Raw genomic sequence first — 20,825 nt, forward strand, 5'->3', positions numbered from 1 at the left:
TTAAGCTCCCCAGAGGAGCAATCGGATCTTGCACCGTAGGGAGGATGCAGCTCACCAGACAGACGTTCACTCCATGGCAGAAGGCGTAAACAATCCTCTCCCAGCCACCTCGAGTTCACAGCTGAGAGTGTAGGATGTTTACACGTGCTACAACATGGTAGATTCCCACTCACACAAGTCTGCTTGACTCCCCTGTGTTAATTAAATGAAGCTTGCTCACGGATCGACTTCAGTGCATCCAACTGAACAGGAGAAGAAAAATCCACATGAAACAAAGAGTAATGGATGTTGTCTTCATGGGCATCAGGTGTGAGTAAGAGAGCCCTTTTGCTCTGATGCTAGTCTCCCAGAGGGACAGCAGCCAAAGAAAAGACTATCAGGAGGTTTCTCAACAGCCTACCAGAAAATTGCCCCCAAAGACGAAGCTGTTCCCAGTTGGCTGTAATCAAGAAGCGACTTCCAAGCCCAGCTCTCAGAGCAAACATTAGCACCATCCCACGGCACAGCAAACCACTGCAATCCAACACTTGCAGTACTTCCTATACATGGTACTTCACTGGTTACTCCTCCTCGCTTCATCAAATCCTTTGGGGAAGGGATTAGTAACAAATTTAAAATGTATATTCAACAGGGCATGTCTCCAGTTAACCGTAACACAGCATGCATAGGAGAGCTGTGGCTGTTTCTGTAAGGCCCAGTCCCTAGACACGTTATTTCTACAGCACTCCCATCCTCAACTCCCAGCTGAACCCTGAAACAAGGCAACTGAGTACTTCTGTAAGTATCTATTCCAGGTTAAGTTGCATTTGCTACAGGCAAAAACGGCTTTAAATCCAAGTCTGCCTGAACTAGGTTATATCACATCATTTGCCATCTTTATTTTCGAGCCACAGCTTTAGTTACCAGAGCAACATAACAGTCGTGGTTTCATTCCCAGCTCTTCCACGTAACCAACACTAACTTGTCAAACAGTCTTTTTTTCTGTGGTAGAGATAAAATACAGATTGTACCCCCAGCCAAAGTGCAGGCTGTCAGCCTACAGGCAGCCACTTTTCAACACGGCTGAATCAAAGGAGTATTTTCCACTGCAAAGTCCTGACCTACGTCTTATCGGGCAGCTATTTCTCCACTAAACTTCTGTTGCCATAAGAAATATTTCCAGTGATTCAGCAGGGTTCACAGGCAGTGGATATATCGGTGACAGACAGATCTCTAAAGCCTCCTTCAAACCAAAAACCAACAAGGTTTCACTGCTGATGCTGTGCAATCCTGAAGAAGCAGCTCTAGTGTGATGTCTCAATAAGATATGTTAACCTAGCAACCTACATGCATGCAACACACTATTAAAATCCTTCAGGCATTTATTTGATTATAGAACTTGAATGCTCTGTAATCAGAACGTTCTGATGTGAATCAAAAGGCTCCAGCGAGGAAAGATATGGGTGATGTTCTCCCTCCCAAACATGGAGTACTTCTAAAAATAGCACTATAAAGCAGAATGACTGAATGAGGCACCTAAAAGAAAAAGAACTGAATTTGCAATGCCAGAATTAACGTGTTACTTCAGTCTGCAGCCAACTTGCTTCAGCTTACCAAGCTGAACAAAGGGAAACGCGGGGTTTCTTTCCCTTGGTTAGGCAAAGCGTCGAGAGCGGCTGCGCAGGGTCCTGCTTTGTCTTTTTATTTAATACTGAACCAAGGGATCTTTGGGTAAATCATCTCTGCTGCAGGGATAGAGCAGGGAACTCAGGAAGGAACGGAAGGAGTTGTGCCACGCTCCCACGTGTGACGCTCACCATGTGTACAGAGTTCCCAGCACACCTGTATCGAAGCCTGGGGATGCTGCTAATTTTAACCATAGCTGACTGCAGCAGGAGGATGGACTCTCCTGCAAATGTTGTGACTCGTAAAGGTATTTTCCTCATTTACTACAAAGTCACGCTGCTTCTGGAAATCAGAACGCGAGGTTAAACTCAACTCAGGACATCATCAGCAAGGATGAAGTGTGTATGTCCTCCCTTTGGTCGTCATTTCAGGATTTCAAGACAAAAAGTAAAATAGCAACCTCCAAAATCCAGGTCCCAATGGAACCGCTGGTCTCTACACTCAGAGCAGGCAGCTTTTTGCATGTTATCCAAACTTATACTGGAATACAAAAAAAAAAACCCACATCAAAGAAAAACTTCCAAGTAAAACGCTGGCCAGAGAGATGTTTTAAGGTATGCCGGTCCCTCCAGTAGCACTCACTGGAGAAGCTATTCTATGGACCACCTTGGGTTTTTTTTTCAAAGGCTAAACTCACTGCAAACCTTCAAAAGGATCAGAAAACCAGCTGAAGGAATTTTCATAAATCGTTATAAACTACTGAAATTTACGGTTCAGAGAAGAAATTGCTCCAGTTGAGTCCTGGGCAATGATTCCAGGAGTTGCTGAACAAGGTGCAGCACTGTCTGAGCTGTTCCCTGGGAGAGGTGCACCGATGGTAGCCCAGTTGGTCTATCTACCAGGCAACTTGTAACAAAGACAGATGAGCAATTACTGAGCTGGTCACCTTTCAGCAGCAAAACACCAAGCTTTCAGGTGAAAGAGATTAATTAGTCTACCAGGAGCTGGATCTGTTTCTTTGTGCATTTGAAGCAGCAAGACTGAGCTCCAACCCCACCTCCTTGTATTTTCAGCACCATCTCCAACATGGAGACAAGTGCCTTGTAGAACACAAGCCTGTGAAGTTTCAAAGATCTGGTGCTCGGATGAGCGCAGCAGCCTGCTGCTGTAAACATCCGACTGAAAGCTCCTGCTAACACCTTACAGCTTCCAGTCAAGGATGTTTACAGTAGCAATGACTGCCCCAAAGGATGCAGGAGGTGGGACTTCTAAGCAAAGAAGCCTGGTTTGCTTTCACAAGTCAAAGGATGCGGACTCAGCATGCTCTTCAAAGTTAAATTTTTAACATTGGCACATTTGATATGAGAGTTATTTAGCAAAGTTTTTGTCACTTAAGTAAATCCACAAGTCAGACTTCGGAAAATCTCCACTCAAGCTCTACTTCCATGAAAAAAAAATTTAAGAACCTGAAAACTACTGTTAACAAACATGCTGGAGAGAGGCACAAACCTCACGTTTAAATCTGATTCTGTATTGCTTTATCAACTCTCTTAATTAGAGACTAAAATCACACCAAGGAAAGGACAATCAGGCAACAATTTTTATGTCTCACCTGCCGCTTTGGAGGCTTCAGTTCATCCCTCGGAACAATATCGATAAGAAAGTCAAACTGATCAAACTTCGTAATCGCCATGGCAATGTCATTCCTCTATAACAACAAAAAGAGAAAACCATTCTTCAGCTTTAGAACTCTGTTTTGCCACTGGATAAATCAAGTTAGAGCTTTTAGACCGAGTCAGGCAACAATGTCTTCTCCAGATCCCAAGTGGTCAAGCCAGGTGGTGAGAACTTTTGTTTTAGTACCAACAACACTGTCTTGTGCCGAGTGAGACCTCCAAGATGTGCAGTAAGAAGGTGCTTATCAAACTCAGGCTTTTAGTCATCTACTCACCCACCAGGCCTAATCAGGCTCTCCATCATCGTAACTCTTTTAGCACATTAAAAAAAGGGGAATTCTTCTAAAAAATAATTAAAAAATCTCAAAGATCTCTGAAAAGCAGCTTTACAGAAAGACCAGGACGACTGCTCCATGTATTAGTAGCAACATATGCAGCATCTACAAGTTGGGAATGGGATTAAAAAAAAAAAAAAAAGAAAAAATAAAGTATCACAGGATCTTATTCAGGGCAGGGAAATCCCAAGAGATGTTGAGAGAACAAGCTTGAGCATGTGGAAGGGCAGAATGGTTAAAAGAAAGCATGAAGATTAAAAGATACACTCAGCAAACTGGCCAAACGTGTATCAGAAAAAGGATGTGCAAGAGCCAATGAGCTGCTACAAAAAACTGGCAAGGTAAGTATCTTCTCAAAACGGCTTACAACTTTACTTTTATACCTTGCCTGAAAAAGAAATCCAAAGAATGGCATTAGGTCAAAGGATTAAAGACCTGACTGAAGAGTTACCCAGCAATAAGTCATCACTTAAATGTATTTGCTTAAGATCTGAAGCAACCCCCAAGATAAAAAAGTCGAATTGCTTAAAGGAAAAAGAAAAAAAAAAAAGAAAAGGAAAAGAAAATGCACTGTCATTTTCAAATTCTTGCAAGCTATCTTAAAAAGTAGGGCTAATTCAAGAAGTTATTACAAGTCTCATTCTCATTCGCTGAAGATAAATTTGTAAAGCAATATATGAACGAGATTTGAGACAAAGATGCCCAGGCTGCTAATAAGCAGGTAAAATTTACAGGACTATCAATTCTCTCACTGCAGGCTAGTTGACATTTCTAAACTTTTTACTGTCTTGGCATTTAATTGCCAAACAACGATCACGCAGAAAGCACAAGGGAGACGTTTCTTTTGTTCTGCAGGCAGCATCTGTTACAAAGGCATCTTCACCAGGAAGAAAACTTCTACTGAACAGATGTATCTCGTATTTCGTTCCCTGTGCTGAGGATTGGGTTCAAGCCAATTTCCTCAGGAATAGACTTCCATAACTCAGACCTCTCCACTCGAAATTTTCTTCCCAAATACTTGCTAAACACAGACTGCATTTCTCCAGCTGCACTGTCCATGCGGAGAGCAGCTGTTCCAGGCTGGCAGCTGCTGCGGAAGGCGAGGTGGTCAGAAATAAAACCTGAGCCAATTCGAGGTCTTAGACATTAGGGTCAGGATTTAAGTACGATTCTGAACTAAACGGATCCATGGGAGCTTGAAAGCTGTTGACAGGACACGCCTGAGTCAGCACTTGTGCTTATGAAGCATCCTGCTCATGGTATGTATGTCATACACATCCTTCCCACAGTAACTGCATTAAAACCTGGGTAAAAAAAAAAAATCACAACCTCTCACCTCTGATGTGAGGGTCTGACCTGATGGTTATTACAGTGTCAAGTAGTTCTGGTCAACATGAAGAGTCAAGGTGAAAGCCTTTTTTTTCCTCCCTCCATAAGACCATCAAGAGTTACATTTTACTCTCGAACCACTAAAAAACTACTATTATTGAGGGCCTCTCAAGCCAGAAGAAACAGCAATCTGTTCTAGAGGAGGGTATTTTTGTTTTAATCATTATACATTTATCGACACAAGCTAACATCCATAAGCTTATATTAAAACTACTACTGATCAACATATCAGCTAGAAGTTCAACAGCTACAGCTATCCTGGCCCTTAGAGCAGGTCACTAAGAGCTGACAGCTGCAGCTTTGTTTTGGGTTTGTTTGTTTGTTTTTGAAAACAAATTAAGAAAAAAGCATTTCAGTCCCACAGTTACACTGAGCACTGTGCTTTGGCCACAGGTTTGTAGTGATAAACACAGGTACTAAAATTACTGTCTACAAAACATGCCTCGTGTTATGGAAACAAAGAGTTGGAAACCAGTTTGTGAGGCAGCTGCAGGGAGGTAGGAGCAGCTCCGTTACCTGCAGAGTCCTCCGCTTGTTATCTTCTGTGTGTATCCACGCTCGCAAAGTCAATTCCGTTATAAATATCTGAGCTGCCTTGGCGAACAACACAGGAGCTTCTGCACTAATCATCTGCAATTAGAGTTTATCATTAGTATTTTAATACTGCAAAGTGGCGGAGCGACTTTATTAGTCGAACCTGAAGGGCTGTATTGTTTAACAGCAAAGTCTGGGGAATTTCCACATCAGAATATCTACGGGTCTGATAGTCCGAAGAGTTACTAGCCTGAAGTTAAATGCAGTGCTTAGAGTATTGAGCATCTAAAATTTGTCTCAAAAGTCCATTTCCTCCATGAGCAGCCATATGTCAGCTCCCATCATGCTGGATCACAGCAGCCAGCAGTCCACGTTCACCAGGAGGGTGTCAGGCAGCAGCTTCTCCTGGCAGTGCCTTGAAACGTGCATAAACGGTTTGGAAACTGAAGAGGACAGGTTGAGGACTCATTTTAAAACCTGGCCTTTACTTTACAGTGGTAACATGTATATAATTTGAAACGAATGCTGGAATTGCAAAGGAGGTTTGGAGGCCTGAGTAAAGACTGCCTCACCAAATTCCTTTTCCTTAAAACCTATCTAGCTCAAGTTTTACTCAAATTAAGCAGCTTCATTATTAGCTGAGTTGGCATTAATGTTTACTCCCTAGTACAGCTTTCTAGTTAAATAATATTCCAGACAGGCCAGAGACTTATCCCCTGCCCTAAAATCTCATCTTCCCCTTCTTCGTTAAAAATCCGGCACTAATTGGGTTCAGCCGCTTCCAGGCTGAATGAACAGCTCCCCCGTACAGGGAGACGACACACACCTTTCCCAGGATCTCATTTAAACGCTGAAGCTTCTCCTAACAGAAGGATGGTGTCACGTTGAGAAAAACAAGGAGAAAGAGCAAACCATTCTCTTGTCTCTCAGGAGTTACATGCCTGATGGTTTTCCAACTTCAAAAGCAGGGAGGACCGGAGCAGTGCAGAGTCAAACCCTGCAGGTGATTCCCTTCTCCTTCCTTTTACGTTGCTAAGTTTTCATCAGTTAATTCATGTGTTGTTGTCATCAGTCACATGTCAAGGGTTCAGCTCAAATACTGGTATCAGACCCATATTATCTACCTAAACGATTTTTTATTTTTTCCATAAAACTTGAAACAGCATAGCACGCATTTAAGTGGTATCAACTCTTCACACTAAACACTCTGTAGCTTTGTGAAAGGAAGAGTAGAGAGAAACAAGGAGGAAACATGAGAAAAGACAGTTAAGCACTAGAAAAAACAGGAAATACACAGGATTATACAGTAGACTGGCATTTACCAGAAGGCAAAACTGCAAAAGTCTTCAACAAAGATCCCAAATGATTTTGCTTTCCCAGCTCAGTTTAAATATACAAGGCCAGCTAAAGCTGCATTCAAGGCAACTGTTGAAACGTGCTTTAAAAATAATAATAATGATAGTAATAAGTAATGAATTGCAAAGAATTATATCTGCAATACCCACTTAAGAAAAAACCCACGAGTGTACCTTCACATCTTCATCCAGTTTCATTATCTTCTTAATACGAGCCAGAGGGAGTTCTTGAACTCTGAAGTCTTTCTGCAGAGAGATTCACATTTGAGAGACTCTTTACTGATACTTAACTGGAAACAAAGGTAAGATAAGAAATGTTAAAACAAGTCTATATTGCCTAGAACTAAACTGGCTAAAATTAATTCATAAAAATAACTTATTTTCTTTCAGGTATGGCAGCTTCCCCTCAGGTCCAAAAATTGACATTTGCTTTTCTGTATTTTATACCGATATAATTGTACTTAAATCTTCTGCCAGACACTTGTATCTACTATTTCACCTCAAAGTTGAAATCATTCTGCAGAACAGAACGTTTCTAATGTCACACATTTCTGCATCTATTTATATGTGAAGCAACTAATTCAATTAGCTGTCTTGGGACCCAGGAACCATTGGAATTTACAAAAAGTCACAAGAGAAAACGAAGGCAAACAAGAGCTATGTGGGGCCACCGGAGGAAACCATCCTTGCTTTATTTGTACTTCCTCGTTGTCCAATACCAATTTTGGTGTTAAAAACCTTGAAAGAATCTTGTTAAAAAAAAAATATTTCTTCTATTCCTGGTTTTAGCTGGATTTCTCACTATTTTCCAGCAAAGAGAACTGCTGACTCAAAATGATGTAATGATGGTTTAGGAGATGGAGAGTGAGCGCTGTCATTGTACTGACTCATCCCGCTCCAATGGGCTCCCAGCATGTCCTACTGGGAGCAGCAGCAGAGACACCACCGAGGCACCACCTGCACGAGAGGAGACATGAACACATCGCTTGGAGAGATTCTCCCTGCAGAAAGCTCTCAGGGTTAGGGAAACTGCTGAGCTTCACTGCAAACACTGGTCTCTCTTCTCTGAAGACAGAAATAGGAAAATAACAATAAAAAAAAAAATCCATAGTGAGTTGCTACCAGGAGCTTCTTAAAAAAAAAAAAAAAAAAAAGAGAGAGAGAAAGGCTGAGGCTACGTACCACTGAATCAGGAGCGCAGAATCTCTACCCACAAAGGACTTCTAAGAAAAGTCTTCCCTTCTTAACAAAAATGTCATAGAAAATAAAAGGAAACTCATTTCTCTAGGGAAGGGAGCACTGCAAGACGTGTTAGTGAAACAAAAGAGGGGAAAAAATGCTGAAAATGCTGGTTTTTGCTATTGAAGCAAAACATGGAGGTTGTGTGTGGTCCAGCCAGCACTCCAGCAGGGGGCATTTTATTTAATTTATATATTAAAAAAATTATGAATGCCAAGGGCTGTTGCATCCTGCTGGTGAATGTGGTACTTTGGAAGGATTTGGGGCAATGGGAGAACAGGGGCAGCCAGAGCTGGGACCTGAGCTTGAACACACAATGTGCTCAGGGTTACAACACCAGTGACTGTCACATAAACAAGCTAAGGGGTTGCTAGGGCCTGGAAAAATATCCCAAAGGTTTTTTTTTTTTGGTTTTATTTATTTAGTTATTGTTAAAAGCTCGTTCCTTTTTAAAGAGTCTCGTGAGCTTTGAGCAAGCCTCAAAGAAAGATGAGGACAAAATTTCTAATTTGTGAAACTCTTAAATGAACTGCAACTAGACGTGCACAGGTACAACGCTATTAAATTTTTAGGGAAGAGAGACAGTGGGAGAAGTTAGAAAAGAATTAAAGCTCCTTTATTCCTTTAAGGCAGACAGGCAAACGTCACATAAATCAAAATTAATACACAAGTACCACGGTGAAGGGAAGCATGACCACTACTGGCTACTACCCAGCAGAACAAACTTTAGACACCAATTCTTCATCTTTTCTTTTTTTTCCAAATTAGGTCTCAATGTTTTCACAGGCCTCTTCTAACTCACTGTGGAGCTCGTTTCAGCTGAGTCCTGTTTCCTATTTCTCCAAGACCAGGCTACAGTCCTTTCTGGTATACAGGACTGAACAGGGAGCTCTGGTTTGTTCTTCTAAAGCAGCTCCCTTGTTTTTTCCCCTCTGAACTTTCGCTACTGGTGGCACATGGCAAACACAGAACACCAGGCAGGAACAGCCCCGAAACGCAGGCAATCAAAGCGGATTTTCCATCCAACAGCTGCTCCGACCTCCGCCATGCAGCACATGCGGATGAGCCTTAAGTTTACTTACATCCCCATCCACGGGAGCACTTTCGATCAGATGCACAATAAATTTCGGGATCTGATTATGCAGAGGACAACTGCAGAGGAATGTTTTGCAGTTATCCCTTTTCCTTTCCAATTCCCCTCGCTGTCCTCAGTTAAATTTTCAATGACTTGCTAGCTTGCAATGCGATAAATAGATTCATTCGACAGTTAAAAATTAAGCTGCCTATACTTGATAAGCTGCAGAATAAACCCCTTTCATGTGGAGATGAAGACAAACTACAGCTCTGGAACACAAGAATTCACTGCGCTGAAAGAGGAAAGTAATTAATTCTGGTTATGCATACAAATTTCTACATCTGTTTCTTTAATCAACTATCTGCACACAGGCTGAAAAAAGCAGCTTATCTTCAGACTGCTGGATTGGGGTTTTCACTTTGAACAGCCCCTCTTTGACTGGAGTTCTTTTGTTTCCCGTCACATTAAAAGCACAGGAGTGTGCTTTCAGGACCACTGTATCACAGTAATCTGTCAGTCTATCTCAAAAAGTCATTTTTATTATATGCCCTTGTTCTCAGGCACATCTCTTTTGAGGATGGAAAAAAACCAGAAGCTACTTAGTCCAATTCTTATTCTCAGCCTATGCATGATTTTTTTTTTAATCAAATGTCTTTAAATTAATAAAGCAAGTGATAACGATGCACTTGGCATTTGAGTGATTTTCAAAACTTCAGGCATGTCAAAGGAGACGGTTCTGAAAGAGGGCAGAACTGTGCTACACAAAAATCTAAACTCAACAATTAATTCAGAAAATTGTAACTAACTGCCAACAGCCAGGTGTTTGAATTTATGAAGGGAGAAGAGAGCACATGGTATTTTGAACAGTAACACCTCCCAGGGTGTACTGCTGGGGCTTGTCCTTTGGGGTGGACAAGGGTTCCCTCACACGCTGGTCACCCATTTTATGATACAGAACCTGAACAGCCCATGAAGTACAACGTCTCACAATCTTCTGTTAGCTAAACCAGCTCACGGCAGCCACCCTCATACCTGTAGCCATTTTCAACTCACTTCCCTTTCCCCCTGCAAACAGAAGACAATTCCTTGGCACTTCCCTAGAAGACAGCCACGGTCATCGCTCAGCCCGCTAGAAGAACCTCTGAGTCAACTTTGACTTCTTGCTCAGTCCAGAACGAGCTGAAGGTACGACTGTTCCACCTCCCTGTGCTGTGAATCAACTCCCATCTCCAGTTTTGGCAGCTGGAGCCGACACTCAAAAGCCCAGCTGAACGATTATTTATCGGCTCTTCAGGCCACCTCCCAGCGTGTGAACAGCCAACTCCACTGGATCCAGCAGGAATACGTTCCAGCTGAAGCTGATCTTGCTACCAGACGTGACCAGGCACCTTTCACCACCATCAGAAGCAACACGGCAGAGGAGGACACTCACCACCGTCAGGTTGCGGATCTCCTCCATCACTCGCGGCCAGAAGGACTGGAGGCTTTGCTGGGCATCGCTGTTGCCAGCTGTGCCAAAGCTGCTGTCGGTGGACATTTCGGTAGCTGGGAGGAACAAAAACAAGCGTTAGCACTGAGGGAGGGCGGGAGGCAGGAGTCCAGGGCTCCCAAAGATTCCCTCCAAGTCCCAGGAATACAGGAAGGGGCCAGCCTGGCTCATCGCTCTGGAAAACTGTCAAAATAAGATGTGCCAGTCCAGGTTTTGCAGCAACAATGCAGAGCTACTCACAGCCTCTGCAAGTGTTTTTTTTTTTTAGATTTTTTTCATTTTTCCAAAGACTGAAAAAGAACATTAAAAAACCCCTAAGAATTGAAAGCAAAAATAGCCTCCTTATTCCCCTATTAGAGCTGTGCCTTTTCACAAGGAGTCACAAACAATAACTGATGACCAGTCACAGCTCACACTCCAGTCTGCACCTATTATAAAATCACTTTTTCTCTTGCCTGTTACAGCCAACAACAGTGCAGGATATGGCAGTAAACCCCCCTCAAGTTGAAAACAGCATGTCAATGTCAGCCCGGTAAGATTTCTAAAAAGTGTAATGATCCAGTTGCTTCTGTACCTATTTGAAAGGTGTCAGGTTTTGTGGCTTTACGCTATTTTTAAAATACCTCTTCTCCTTGGGTATAATCAACAGGAGAAATTAACAGTCTCTATAAGGCAGGATGTCAAAAGCACAAAGTAAGATTTAAAATTCAAATCTTTTAATTGAAACAATTTTTAAAAAGCCTCATGCCTGTCACTTAGTATTCTGCAACTGCAGGATGTTAAGTGAGTCTGGTTATTATTGAATTGATACTGGACGTTGCCTGGGCTTTCATTAACTCATATCTTGGAGAACGGCTTTATTTCCTGTATGTACCAGTCGTCATCAGGAGCTTACATGGAAAAAACAAAGGGGCAATAACTGGGTTCAGACCTTCCCCTACAGCCGTGCTGTGCTGCAGTGAAGATGGAGCAGAGGTTGGGACATGCAGCATGGACCATCCTCATCCTCGAGTGACCGAGACGGTGCCAGCCCACGTGGCGCTGTCCTGGCACATCTCGAATTCCAGCTGACACCATTCTTTTCTCCCCAGTAAACTCCTAGATCAAGTTGTGTCTTTTTGATGAGGAACTCTAAGACGGCTCTAGTTAATAGTAAAACAAAGTCAGATGCACAACTTGGGAACCCCTTGGAACACCAGGACCAGCCTTGCCGGCTTCTCTTGCGCGACAGGAGCCTGTGGCTCCGGCAGGATTCCCAACAGGGATCGCAGCCCGGAAGGATGGGGGAGACACTCCAAAAACACAGGCACACACAGGATCTGCCAAGACACAAGCCAGCAGGAGGGGACTTGGTGCTTCCCATGCTCTGGAAGCATCTTGGTGAAGGCCAGAAGAGTCACCGCGTGCTTCTCAAGAGCACAACAGCAGAGGAAGTCGAGTTACTGATGTTAAATCATAGAATCACAGACTGGTTTGGGTTGGAAGGGACCTCAAAGATCATCCAGTTCCGACCCCCCTGCCATGGGCAGGGACACCCTCCACTACACCAGGTTGCCTAAAGCCTCATCCAACCTGGCCTTGAACGCTTCCAGGGATGGGGCAGCCACAACTTTTCTGGGCAACCTGCTCCAGTGCCCCACCACCCTCGGAGTGAAGAATTTCTTCCTTAGATCTAATCTAAATCTCCCCTCTTTCAGTTTAAAGCCATTGCCCCTGTCCTGTCACTACATGCCCTTGTAAAAAGTCCCTCTCCAAAACGTTCTCAGGGTCACCCAGAGCAGCTTTGAAGTTTCCATCAATGACACACCACGTACAAACAGTAAATCTCTGTGTCTCTCAACTTCCAGCAAGAGAGAAGGGGCGCCACGGTTTCTATAGGGGAAGATCTCGAGATGCAGATATTTGTACGTCGCCATGTAATGGAAAAAGACACAAGAGCACATTTAGCTCTGACAGAGACATTACAACCCCCGTTGGCTTTTCATCCACCATGTAAAGGTTTATTTGGGTCCTTCCTCACGCCGAAGGGAAGCGCTGCAACACCGTACAACACACCAAAACACCAACGGGAGGCAGCGGCCAACTGCCAGTGCTTTCAAAATCTACTATTCCAAGGCAACGACGATCCATAAAAATCTTATTAACAGATCAAAGAGATGAATGTCAGACGTTGGTTCGTTACCTCGTGCAGCCTACACTTTTCCAAGGCAGACTCTGAACCGTCACATTTTCCTTTCATCCACCTGAGAAGGGGACACGGGAAGTGTGGGAAGAGCCGGAGGGGATTTTGACCGAGGATGACAAAGAGGAGGTCAGAAGATCGTATTTTCAGTTTCAAAGCAACAGTTTGAGACAGGAAGAACTCCAGGTAAGGAACTTACGGAAATAAGTGACTGACAAGTTACTTGATGAGTCTTCCACAACAATTTGCATTATAATACTATCCACCTGCAAACTAAGATATTTCAAGTATTTATAAGAAAATACAGAGAGCTAAATATTCTAATGAGAGAGTTAAACTGGCATTTGATTCTCCCCCTCTTGATCTGCATTGTCAAAGGCAGACAAAAAAATAGTTTAGGCACATAAATAAAAGCTAATCCTTGAAATCTGCCCTGTACTGGCAATATTTCAACATTAACACGACGGGGTCTTTTCTGCAACAGGAGATGCAATTCATCTTGAAGACAAGCCAAATCACTTTTCAAGGCTTTATTTAAAAATACAAATTACTTGCATCCAACCCACTTAAACGCTCTACATAACCCTAAAAAACAACAGGTAAAAAAAAAAAAAAAAGAAGAAAGCTCATGGAGCAAAGAGGAAGAAGATTCCACCACCACCACTTTACCTCCTGTCGCAGGCAAAAGCAAATTTCTTGCGTTAAGTACATGTCTCTGGCATTCATCCAGATTTCAGGAAGAGCTAGAAATGGCTCACTCCAGTCATCTATAATTTAAGAAGTCCTGTTGATGAATACAAAAAAAAAAATTCTATCTTCAAGGTAAACACAGGACTGATTTCAGAATGCAAAATGAACAGCCTGATGCTTGACCCACGGGACAATTGCTGCTTTAAGTGACAGTTTAGGATAACTGGTAGGAAATTGAGTAAGAGTAGAAACAAGAGTCAGCAGTAGGCTGATTTTCTGAAAAAAAACTTCTCGAATGACATCACTGTGAACTCCACAATAAAAGCCTAAGCAGGTTAAAACCACTCAGAACAGTAATTTCTTCCCATTAGAATACAGATACATAAGTGGCGCTGAAGGTGTCTGCAGGCGTTAGAGGAGGGTTGTAAGGAAAAGAGAAAAACCCAAATTGTCAGGCAAACCTACGGCACGGGCTCTGCAGGACAAACTTCACTAATGAAACCATTCCTCTGCAATTGGGTAAGTCCCATCACCCAAGGGGAAGCTGTGCTCTCTGCCTGTAAGAATGCCTCATATCAGGATTGGTGCCAACAACAACAAAAAAAAAATACCCAAGCACACAACAGAAGTCCACCAAAGCTAACAGGGAGGCAGTTCCTCTGATCTCACAGCATCGGTGTCTGAGCCTGTCGGGGTTTTTTTGATATGCCGGGGAATTTTAGAGCTTCATTATAACTTCATCCTTCCTCCTCTACAGATTTCCTCCACAACCCCCACTCGTGCAATGCAGGGTACAGTCTCTCAGAAGTTTTAAGAGTAAAGGGGCTACTCTGACACCAGCTTGGTGCTGAATGATAGAAGTTACAGTCCATCTCCTGTGTCACCTGGTTGCCACAAAGCATAGCCACAACGAGAGAGAACTTGCCGATTCCAGCAATGCTGCATCTCTACACAGAAGCTGGGCAAGCACCTTGCAAGCTTGGCACACTTCTGCTCTGCACAGCGCTGACTCAAAAACTGCCATCTCACCAGTGTGCTGGGTGCTGCAGCAAAGCAAACAGGGGTGCCACGCTGACCTCAGGTCCAGCTGAACCACCAGGGCGAGTCCCAGGAGCCTGTGACCTGAAAACCGGGCTGTGCAGAGATGAGCAGAGACACCTGCACCCAAAGGAGTTCACAGAGGACAGTCTCCACGGGAGAGGACCCCACGCTGCTGGAGACTGACAGTGGAGCAGAGACGCATCTGCAGTCTGTGGGAAGGGACTCCACACTGGAGCAGGTGGCTGCGCCCCAAGAGACTGTGACTCCATGGGAAAAGCCTGTGCCGGACAGTCTGATGGGTAAGGACTGGATTCCATGGGAAGGACTCATGCTGGAGAAGCTCATGGAGAGCTCTATCCTGTGGGAAGGGATCCCATGCTGGAGCAGGGGAAGAGCATGAGGAGTCCTCTCTCTTAAGGATCAGTGGAAACAGCGTGTGACGAACTGACATGCAACCCCCATTCCCAGTCTCCCTGCCCCGCTGTGGGGAGGAGGTAGAGCTGGGAAGAAGGGAGGGGTGGGGGAAGGTGTTTTTAAGATCTGGCTTTGTTTCTGGTTATCTTAAGTAACGGATAACGAATTAAATTGATTTGTCCCCAAGCCATGTCTCTTCCGCCCAGGGCCATGGTTGGTGAGCGATGCCTCCCTGTTCCTATTTCTACTCCCAAGGTTTTTGTGACATTTTTCTCCTTTCCACCCCACGGCGGGGAGGAGGGAGCGAGTGGTTGCACAGTGGCTTCACTGCTGGCTGGGCTAAACCACGACAAAACTGAAGGCCAAAAAGCTGTGGACAACCCATAAGGTGCCCGGAGGTGATTACAGAGCAGATTGGCAAGCACATCTGACAACTACGACACCGACACTTGGCAATTAGAGCTTTGCTGCTCACCGGAGCAGAACACCTTTTACAAACATTAAACTTACAAAACCCTGTGGCAGCTGACACACTTAAGAGCTTCACTTCAGAGGAGCACAAAGCAAGCATGAAGACATCTCTAGTGTTTGTGGTTAGTTTTTTTGTTGCTTTTTTATTTTTTATTTTTTTTTAAACAGACACTAGTTTGTGCTCTTTATTTAATGCCGTGGGAAGGGGGAAGCAGTCAAACGAAGCTGTCTCACCCTGGATGCCTACAATCCGCACGCTTGAGCAAGAACCTGCTATTGAAAACACGAACTACGGTATAACCACAAATAAACCCAAGATCTCTGATACTGCGATTCCACCTGGAGCAGGTACCCAGAGCTCTTCAGCTGGAAAAATAGCCAGGAACAGCCCACCAGACCCCACAGAGCAGCTGCTACCAGCCACAGTCACAGGACATTCCTGGGAATCGCTGGTGCTGCTCACCAAGTCAGCTTGGGAATGGGAACAGGAGAACAACTTCCCCAGCCAGTGAGGGTCATGGCACAGCTCCTCGTGCTTACTTTTAAGTTATTCCCGAGCTGGTCTTGACTAAGAAGTCAACCGAAAAAAATCAGCTGGGTGGAGAGCGGATCTAAAGGAAATTTATCCAAATCCTGAAAGGATATGCAAACGGTGAATACCAGAGGGAAGTACTGAGAAGCCTTGAGGCTCTCAAAGAAGGAGGCATTAACTCAGCAACATCATCAAGTACCACAGACCCTGGTGATATCAGAAACGTCAGGTTCTTTGCATACGGTACAGTCACGTTCCCATGACCTACATTACGGGAAAGAGCCTGTTTTACAGTGTTGTGTTACACGGCAGTACAAGCAGATTCCACCCAAATGCCTTAAAAAGATGGCTCGATATGAAGTAAGATGGAGGCTAAAAGGAAATCAGACAAAAGCTCAGGTAAGCGTTTTGCCTACATCCTTGGATTATTGCTACAAATACAGGCAACGCACAAATATTTCTGAAAACTGCCATTGCAAAAACAAATTCCCCCTGCTAGATTCTGCCACTACCCAAATACAGATTTACCACCTCTGCACTGACAATGTTTAGAAGGCTTTCCCTCAAAAAAAATCCCCCCACGACTCTTCCGAAGATGCTTTACGACATCCACTATCCCACAAGACTCGCAAGATAATTACTAGGAAGTAGTGTTACAGAAAAGGAGAAAACAAGCAATGCAGCTCCTCTTTATTTTTTTTAAAATATACCATCTCTACTAGCAAAGAATAAAACCCAATGCCACAGCACCTAGCAAAAACTCTGGAGGTCTGAAGAATTAAAAATAGATCCATAGAGCCGAAAAGTGAATATTTAGAATAAACACTAATCCTGGCATTCTGTGATACTTCCAGGCTGATGCACTACCTCTCAAAACTGAAGCGTTCTGTTTTGGGAGCCTGTCCCTTGATTTAAAAGTAAAATGTGCAGAGTCACACTTGCATATCTAAAGAATGAGCTCTGTGTAGCAACAAGCGCCAGACACCTGATCCTGCCAGAATCAGAAGGAACAATCTAGCAACCAAGAACTAGTTCCACAAGAAGAATGAATACAGTTCTAGATGAATGTAGTAAAATATTTCTTTAAATGCGAGCAAAGGAGCTGTCTTCCATGCAAGAGTCACACACCAGCACCCTTTGCGAGATACTGCCCCGTTACTCCAACTAGAGCAACTGGCAGCATCAGAACATCCAATGCAGAACGTACAGTTTGAAGCAGACTGCGACAGCAACCCTTGGTCTCCACAGCAAGCATTTTGTGCTGCAGATCAACGGCCCTTGGTTTGCATGACATTATGTCCCACGCCATCTGATTTTAAAAGAAACCTTTGAGGAGTCATGTTAATGGTCCAAAATTGCTTCCACAGAGAGATCGCACCTTGATTCACCGCACATTTTCTCTGCTTTAAGATCTACTCAAGTCAACATAGGTACCCGTTTTCAGTCAAGCCTCCTTTCACAAAATAAGATCCAATTTATTTCCATTACAGTTCCAAACTACATGTTCACTAGACAAAGACCAAGCAGCACAAATGCACAGCACGGCTGGAAATACAAAAGTGCCAGAAGTGCAGCCAGGAATTACTTTTACTTGCTTTGGGGGCGGCAGTGGTGGTGTAAAAGTAGTTCCTAATCGTGTGCAAGATCAATGGTTTCTTCTTCTGCCTTAATATTCAGGCCTTGCCCGCCCAATTATGTAAAATGGTTTCAAACCAATAATGCAATTCAGAAACCTGAGTCATGTTGGCAGTAGAGCTGGCACTGCCAACAGACACGTTTTTTCCAAACCAATGCCACGGACTTTGTGTTGTATCCGTTTTCTGCACCTCCTTGTTCATCAAAGCTCCAGCTTTGATCAGGAGAGCAGCAAGAGCGATTCAGCCTTGCCAAGGGAACCTACCTGGCTTCTGACACAGCAACAAGAGAGACCAGGTGAAGAAGGGCTCCACGTGGGCACCGGCAACGCAATCTTAGATGGGCACACAACTAGTGTAGCACCCTCTACAGAAGGTTTCCCAGCTATGAAACGAGGCACTGCAGTTACAAGTCCCATCAAAACCATACACAAACCCCATCTCCACAGCACATTTCCGACCTGGTGAGGAACTGGCAGCTGCCACCAGTGGCAAGAGCTGAACAAACCAAGTTTGAGATCTTGCTAAAGAGGTCTAGAAAAATCAGATGTTGCCGCAGCATGGCACAGAACACTACGGCAGATGGAAGAACCACTAAGATTTGTGCCTGGCTCTGCTGAATCAAAAGGAAAGACGCAAGTCATGGCATGCAAGGATCTGGGGTTACGACATGCCAGCCTTTGGCTCTTGATGTTTTGAATGATTCCATGAGAAAAAACAGCAAATGCACGCCCTGGGAACAGGGCTTGGAGAGAACCAGGCTGACGTGTGCTGCCATCCCTAAACGTGCCAAACGCCTTCTGAAGGGAGGAGTGACTTCAATGCAGACATCCAGTTGAGACTCATTTCCAGTTTTGGTATGTCAACAAGGCAGCACAGAAAAGGCTTTGCCTATAAAACATTACCCGAACAAGCGCCGGGGGGAGGAGAGGGAACACCACGTTTAAAGAGATTTACACAAGGCTTTTTGGATGCAAGATCAGCTTTGAACAAAACCCAGTACTCCAGATCACAATAAAAAGGAAGCAGGAACATTTTAAAAAAAATGAAACATAAAATTGACCATATAATCCATAGCAGTACACAGACAGTACAATTATTTCAGCACATCACAGCAGCAATGATGCTGTTATTATTAAAGCATAAAAACTTCCATCGTTATCTACAGGCAACAAATTATGAATAAAGTTATAGCTAAACCATAGGCCAAAATCAGAAGTCTTAGAGTTTAATGCTAGATTTATTTATCCAAAAGTTATGGGAATACTATTCCATTTCTCTAAAATAGTGCTATAAAATCTAAGGCAGCCTCTCAGACCGTGGAAGAAGGTAATGATCACAATTAGGAAAGTCTGAAGTTTGGCTTTTCATAAAAACATGACCTTTCAACTTTTTAAAGCCAATTTCAGGAAGCTTTCAGTGAAACCAACATAACTCAAAACACAAGCACTTCCTTCCAATGGGCTATTCTAAGAAAGTTTTGCAATTCCTCAGTTTTATTTTTATCTGTTCCCTCTTGTGATAGTACACACACATAATCCCCTAAGCATATAGCTGGCGCCGTAAGTGGGTGATTTCAGCTGACAGGAGAATCATTCTAGGCTGCTGGATAAGGTGCCTATTTGCAGATTTCTCGTGTCCAATAAAATGGAAATTGAACGGAATATATTGTCAGGCTAGTTAAACGCTGCACTAAATTACCTACGGAGGACACCGAGTACTTACTGCTAAAGGCTTTTAAGAGCAGGTTGCAAAACGGTGTTTGAGTTGAGTTGATCTTGCCTTAGGGCAGAAAAAAATCAGCAAGATGACCTCTTCAGGTGCTGTCTAGCCCTCTTTTCCTAGGAATATTTAGCAGTAGGTTATTCCATCTTCAAAGCACTGTTTGAGCAGCTCCCCAATAGCTCTAATGCATTACTTTTGTTGTCATTAAATCGAACGCTGCACCTCGGATGAAGCCCAAATCGCCTGCAAAGTCAGGGAGAGATCTGGATTACAGCTTCCCCACAACACACACAACTCGTTAAACCAGGGAAGTTTGGTTTCAGCAGCTGGCAGGGCCAGGTCAGCTTTGCATCACTCCCACTGCTGATCTGCAATCGATATTTGCTGGATCACGCACACACAGCCGTGCCTCCTACTCTCCCCTTCTCCACTCCAGTACCTACTGCAGGAATTCTGCTCCTCCCTTCTCCCAACCCCGGACATGGCAGCTGGGTTTCGGCACACTGGGGTGAGAGCTGCCTCTCCACTACCCACTCAACAGGGAGAAAGTGAGCAGCAGAGCTGATCCCAGCTCCTCTGGAGGGGAGGTGGCAGGGCCAGAGTAACCACCCTTACTGCAGTCATGCAGAGCAGAAACTGGCCAGATAACCTTCCTGATACCGAGTTTGTTATGAAATTACAGCCCTGATCTTGCAGAGAGCTGCGTAAAACTACAAGCATACCAGTACCTTTCACTGGGCTGGGAATGGCCTCGCAGGAAGGCACGTGCTACACACTCGACGGGAACGAGAACTGAGTCTCCAAAGATGCTTCAGCTGCACAGGGGAAGAGAAAATCCTACAGCACAGACAAAGCACAGCAAAAGGCATTTTACTGAACACACACACAGGTGCCCAGAGGAACTGTGTTGTTTTATACCCTTATATACTTTTTATACCCTTTTAACACAGCAGACGGCGTGACCTGGCAGTTAAGGGCAGTTGCTAGTGCAGACAATGGCACGCTGCAGTCTTGGGCAGGCGATTATCAGTTGGCTTTACTCCTTCAGGAGACAAAAAAAATCAGGAATAATACCTGCTTTTACAGATGCATTGAGTTTCTGTACCTAACAGCACCGTTAAAAAGTTCTCTCTCCAGCAGCAGACCACATTAATTAGCGCACAGAAAGACTGAAAACACACGTGGACTGTATTTAACACTGGCCAGGGGTTTGGGAGGGCACAAACACACTAGAGGCTGGTATCAGAAACCCACCAGAAGCATGGCACAGCATGAGAAACCATGCTACAGAGTCCAGAAGTATCTCCCCACAGTGCAGCACCAAGTCAAAAACGAGGCTGCAAATAGTGGAACCCCACAAAAAATAGCACAGGACTTTTTTTTTTTAAAAAAAAAAAGTTAAAGCAAACAAAATAATCTGAATTGCTGTTTGTACTGGT

The 20,825-nt window shown here is 44.0% G+C and overlaps 1 protein-coding gene across 5 annotated transcripts in view; it reads right to left on the reverse strand.

Moving 5' to 3' along the window:
• NFYC (nuclear transcription factor Y subunit gamma) overlaps nucleotides 1–20,825 on the reverse strand; it is a 31,693-nt gene that overhangs the window by 7,326 nt on the left and 3,542 nt on the right. For 3 of the 5 annotated variants that reach the window (XM_086626262.1, XM_086626261.1, XM_086626266.1), the window contains exons 2-5: nucleotides 10,641–10,753; nucleotides 7,069–7,140; nucleotides 5,522–5,635; nucleotides 3,218–3,313 (exon numbers count right to left, since the gene is read on the reverse strand). In XM_086626262.1, coding sequence (XP_086482388.1) covers nucleotides 3,218–3,313; nucleotides 5,522–5,635; nucleotides 7,069–7,140; nucleotides 10,641–10,753 — 395 coding nt within the window. Of the gene's footprint in view, nucleotides 1–3,217; nucleotides 3,314–5,521; nucleotides 5,636–7,068; nucleotides 7,141–7,851; nucleotides 7,960–10,640; nucleotides 10,754–20,825 lie in introns of those variants that run through there. The other 2 variants (XM_086626265.1, XM_086626263.1) reach the window with 2 other exon arrangements.

Source organism: Tauraco erythrolophus, chromosome 24 (genome assembly GCF_009769465.1).
Source record: "Tauraco erythrolophus isolate bTauEry1 chromosome 24, bTauEry1.pri, whole genome shotgun sequence".
In the NCBI taxonomy this organism is placed as follows: Eukaryota; Metazoa; Chordata; class Aves; order Musophagiformes; family Musophagidae; genus Tauraco; species Tauraco erythrolophus.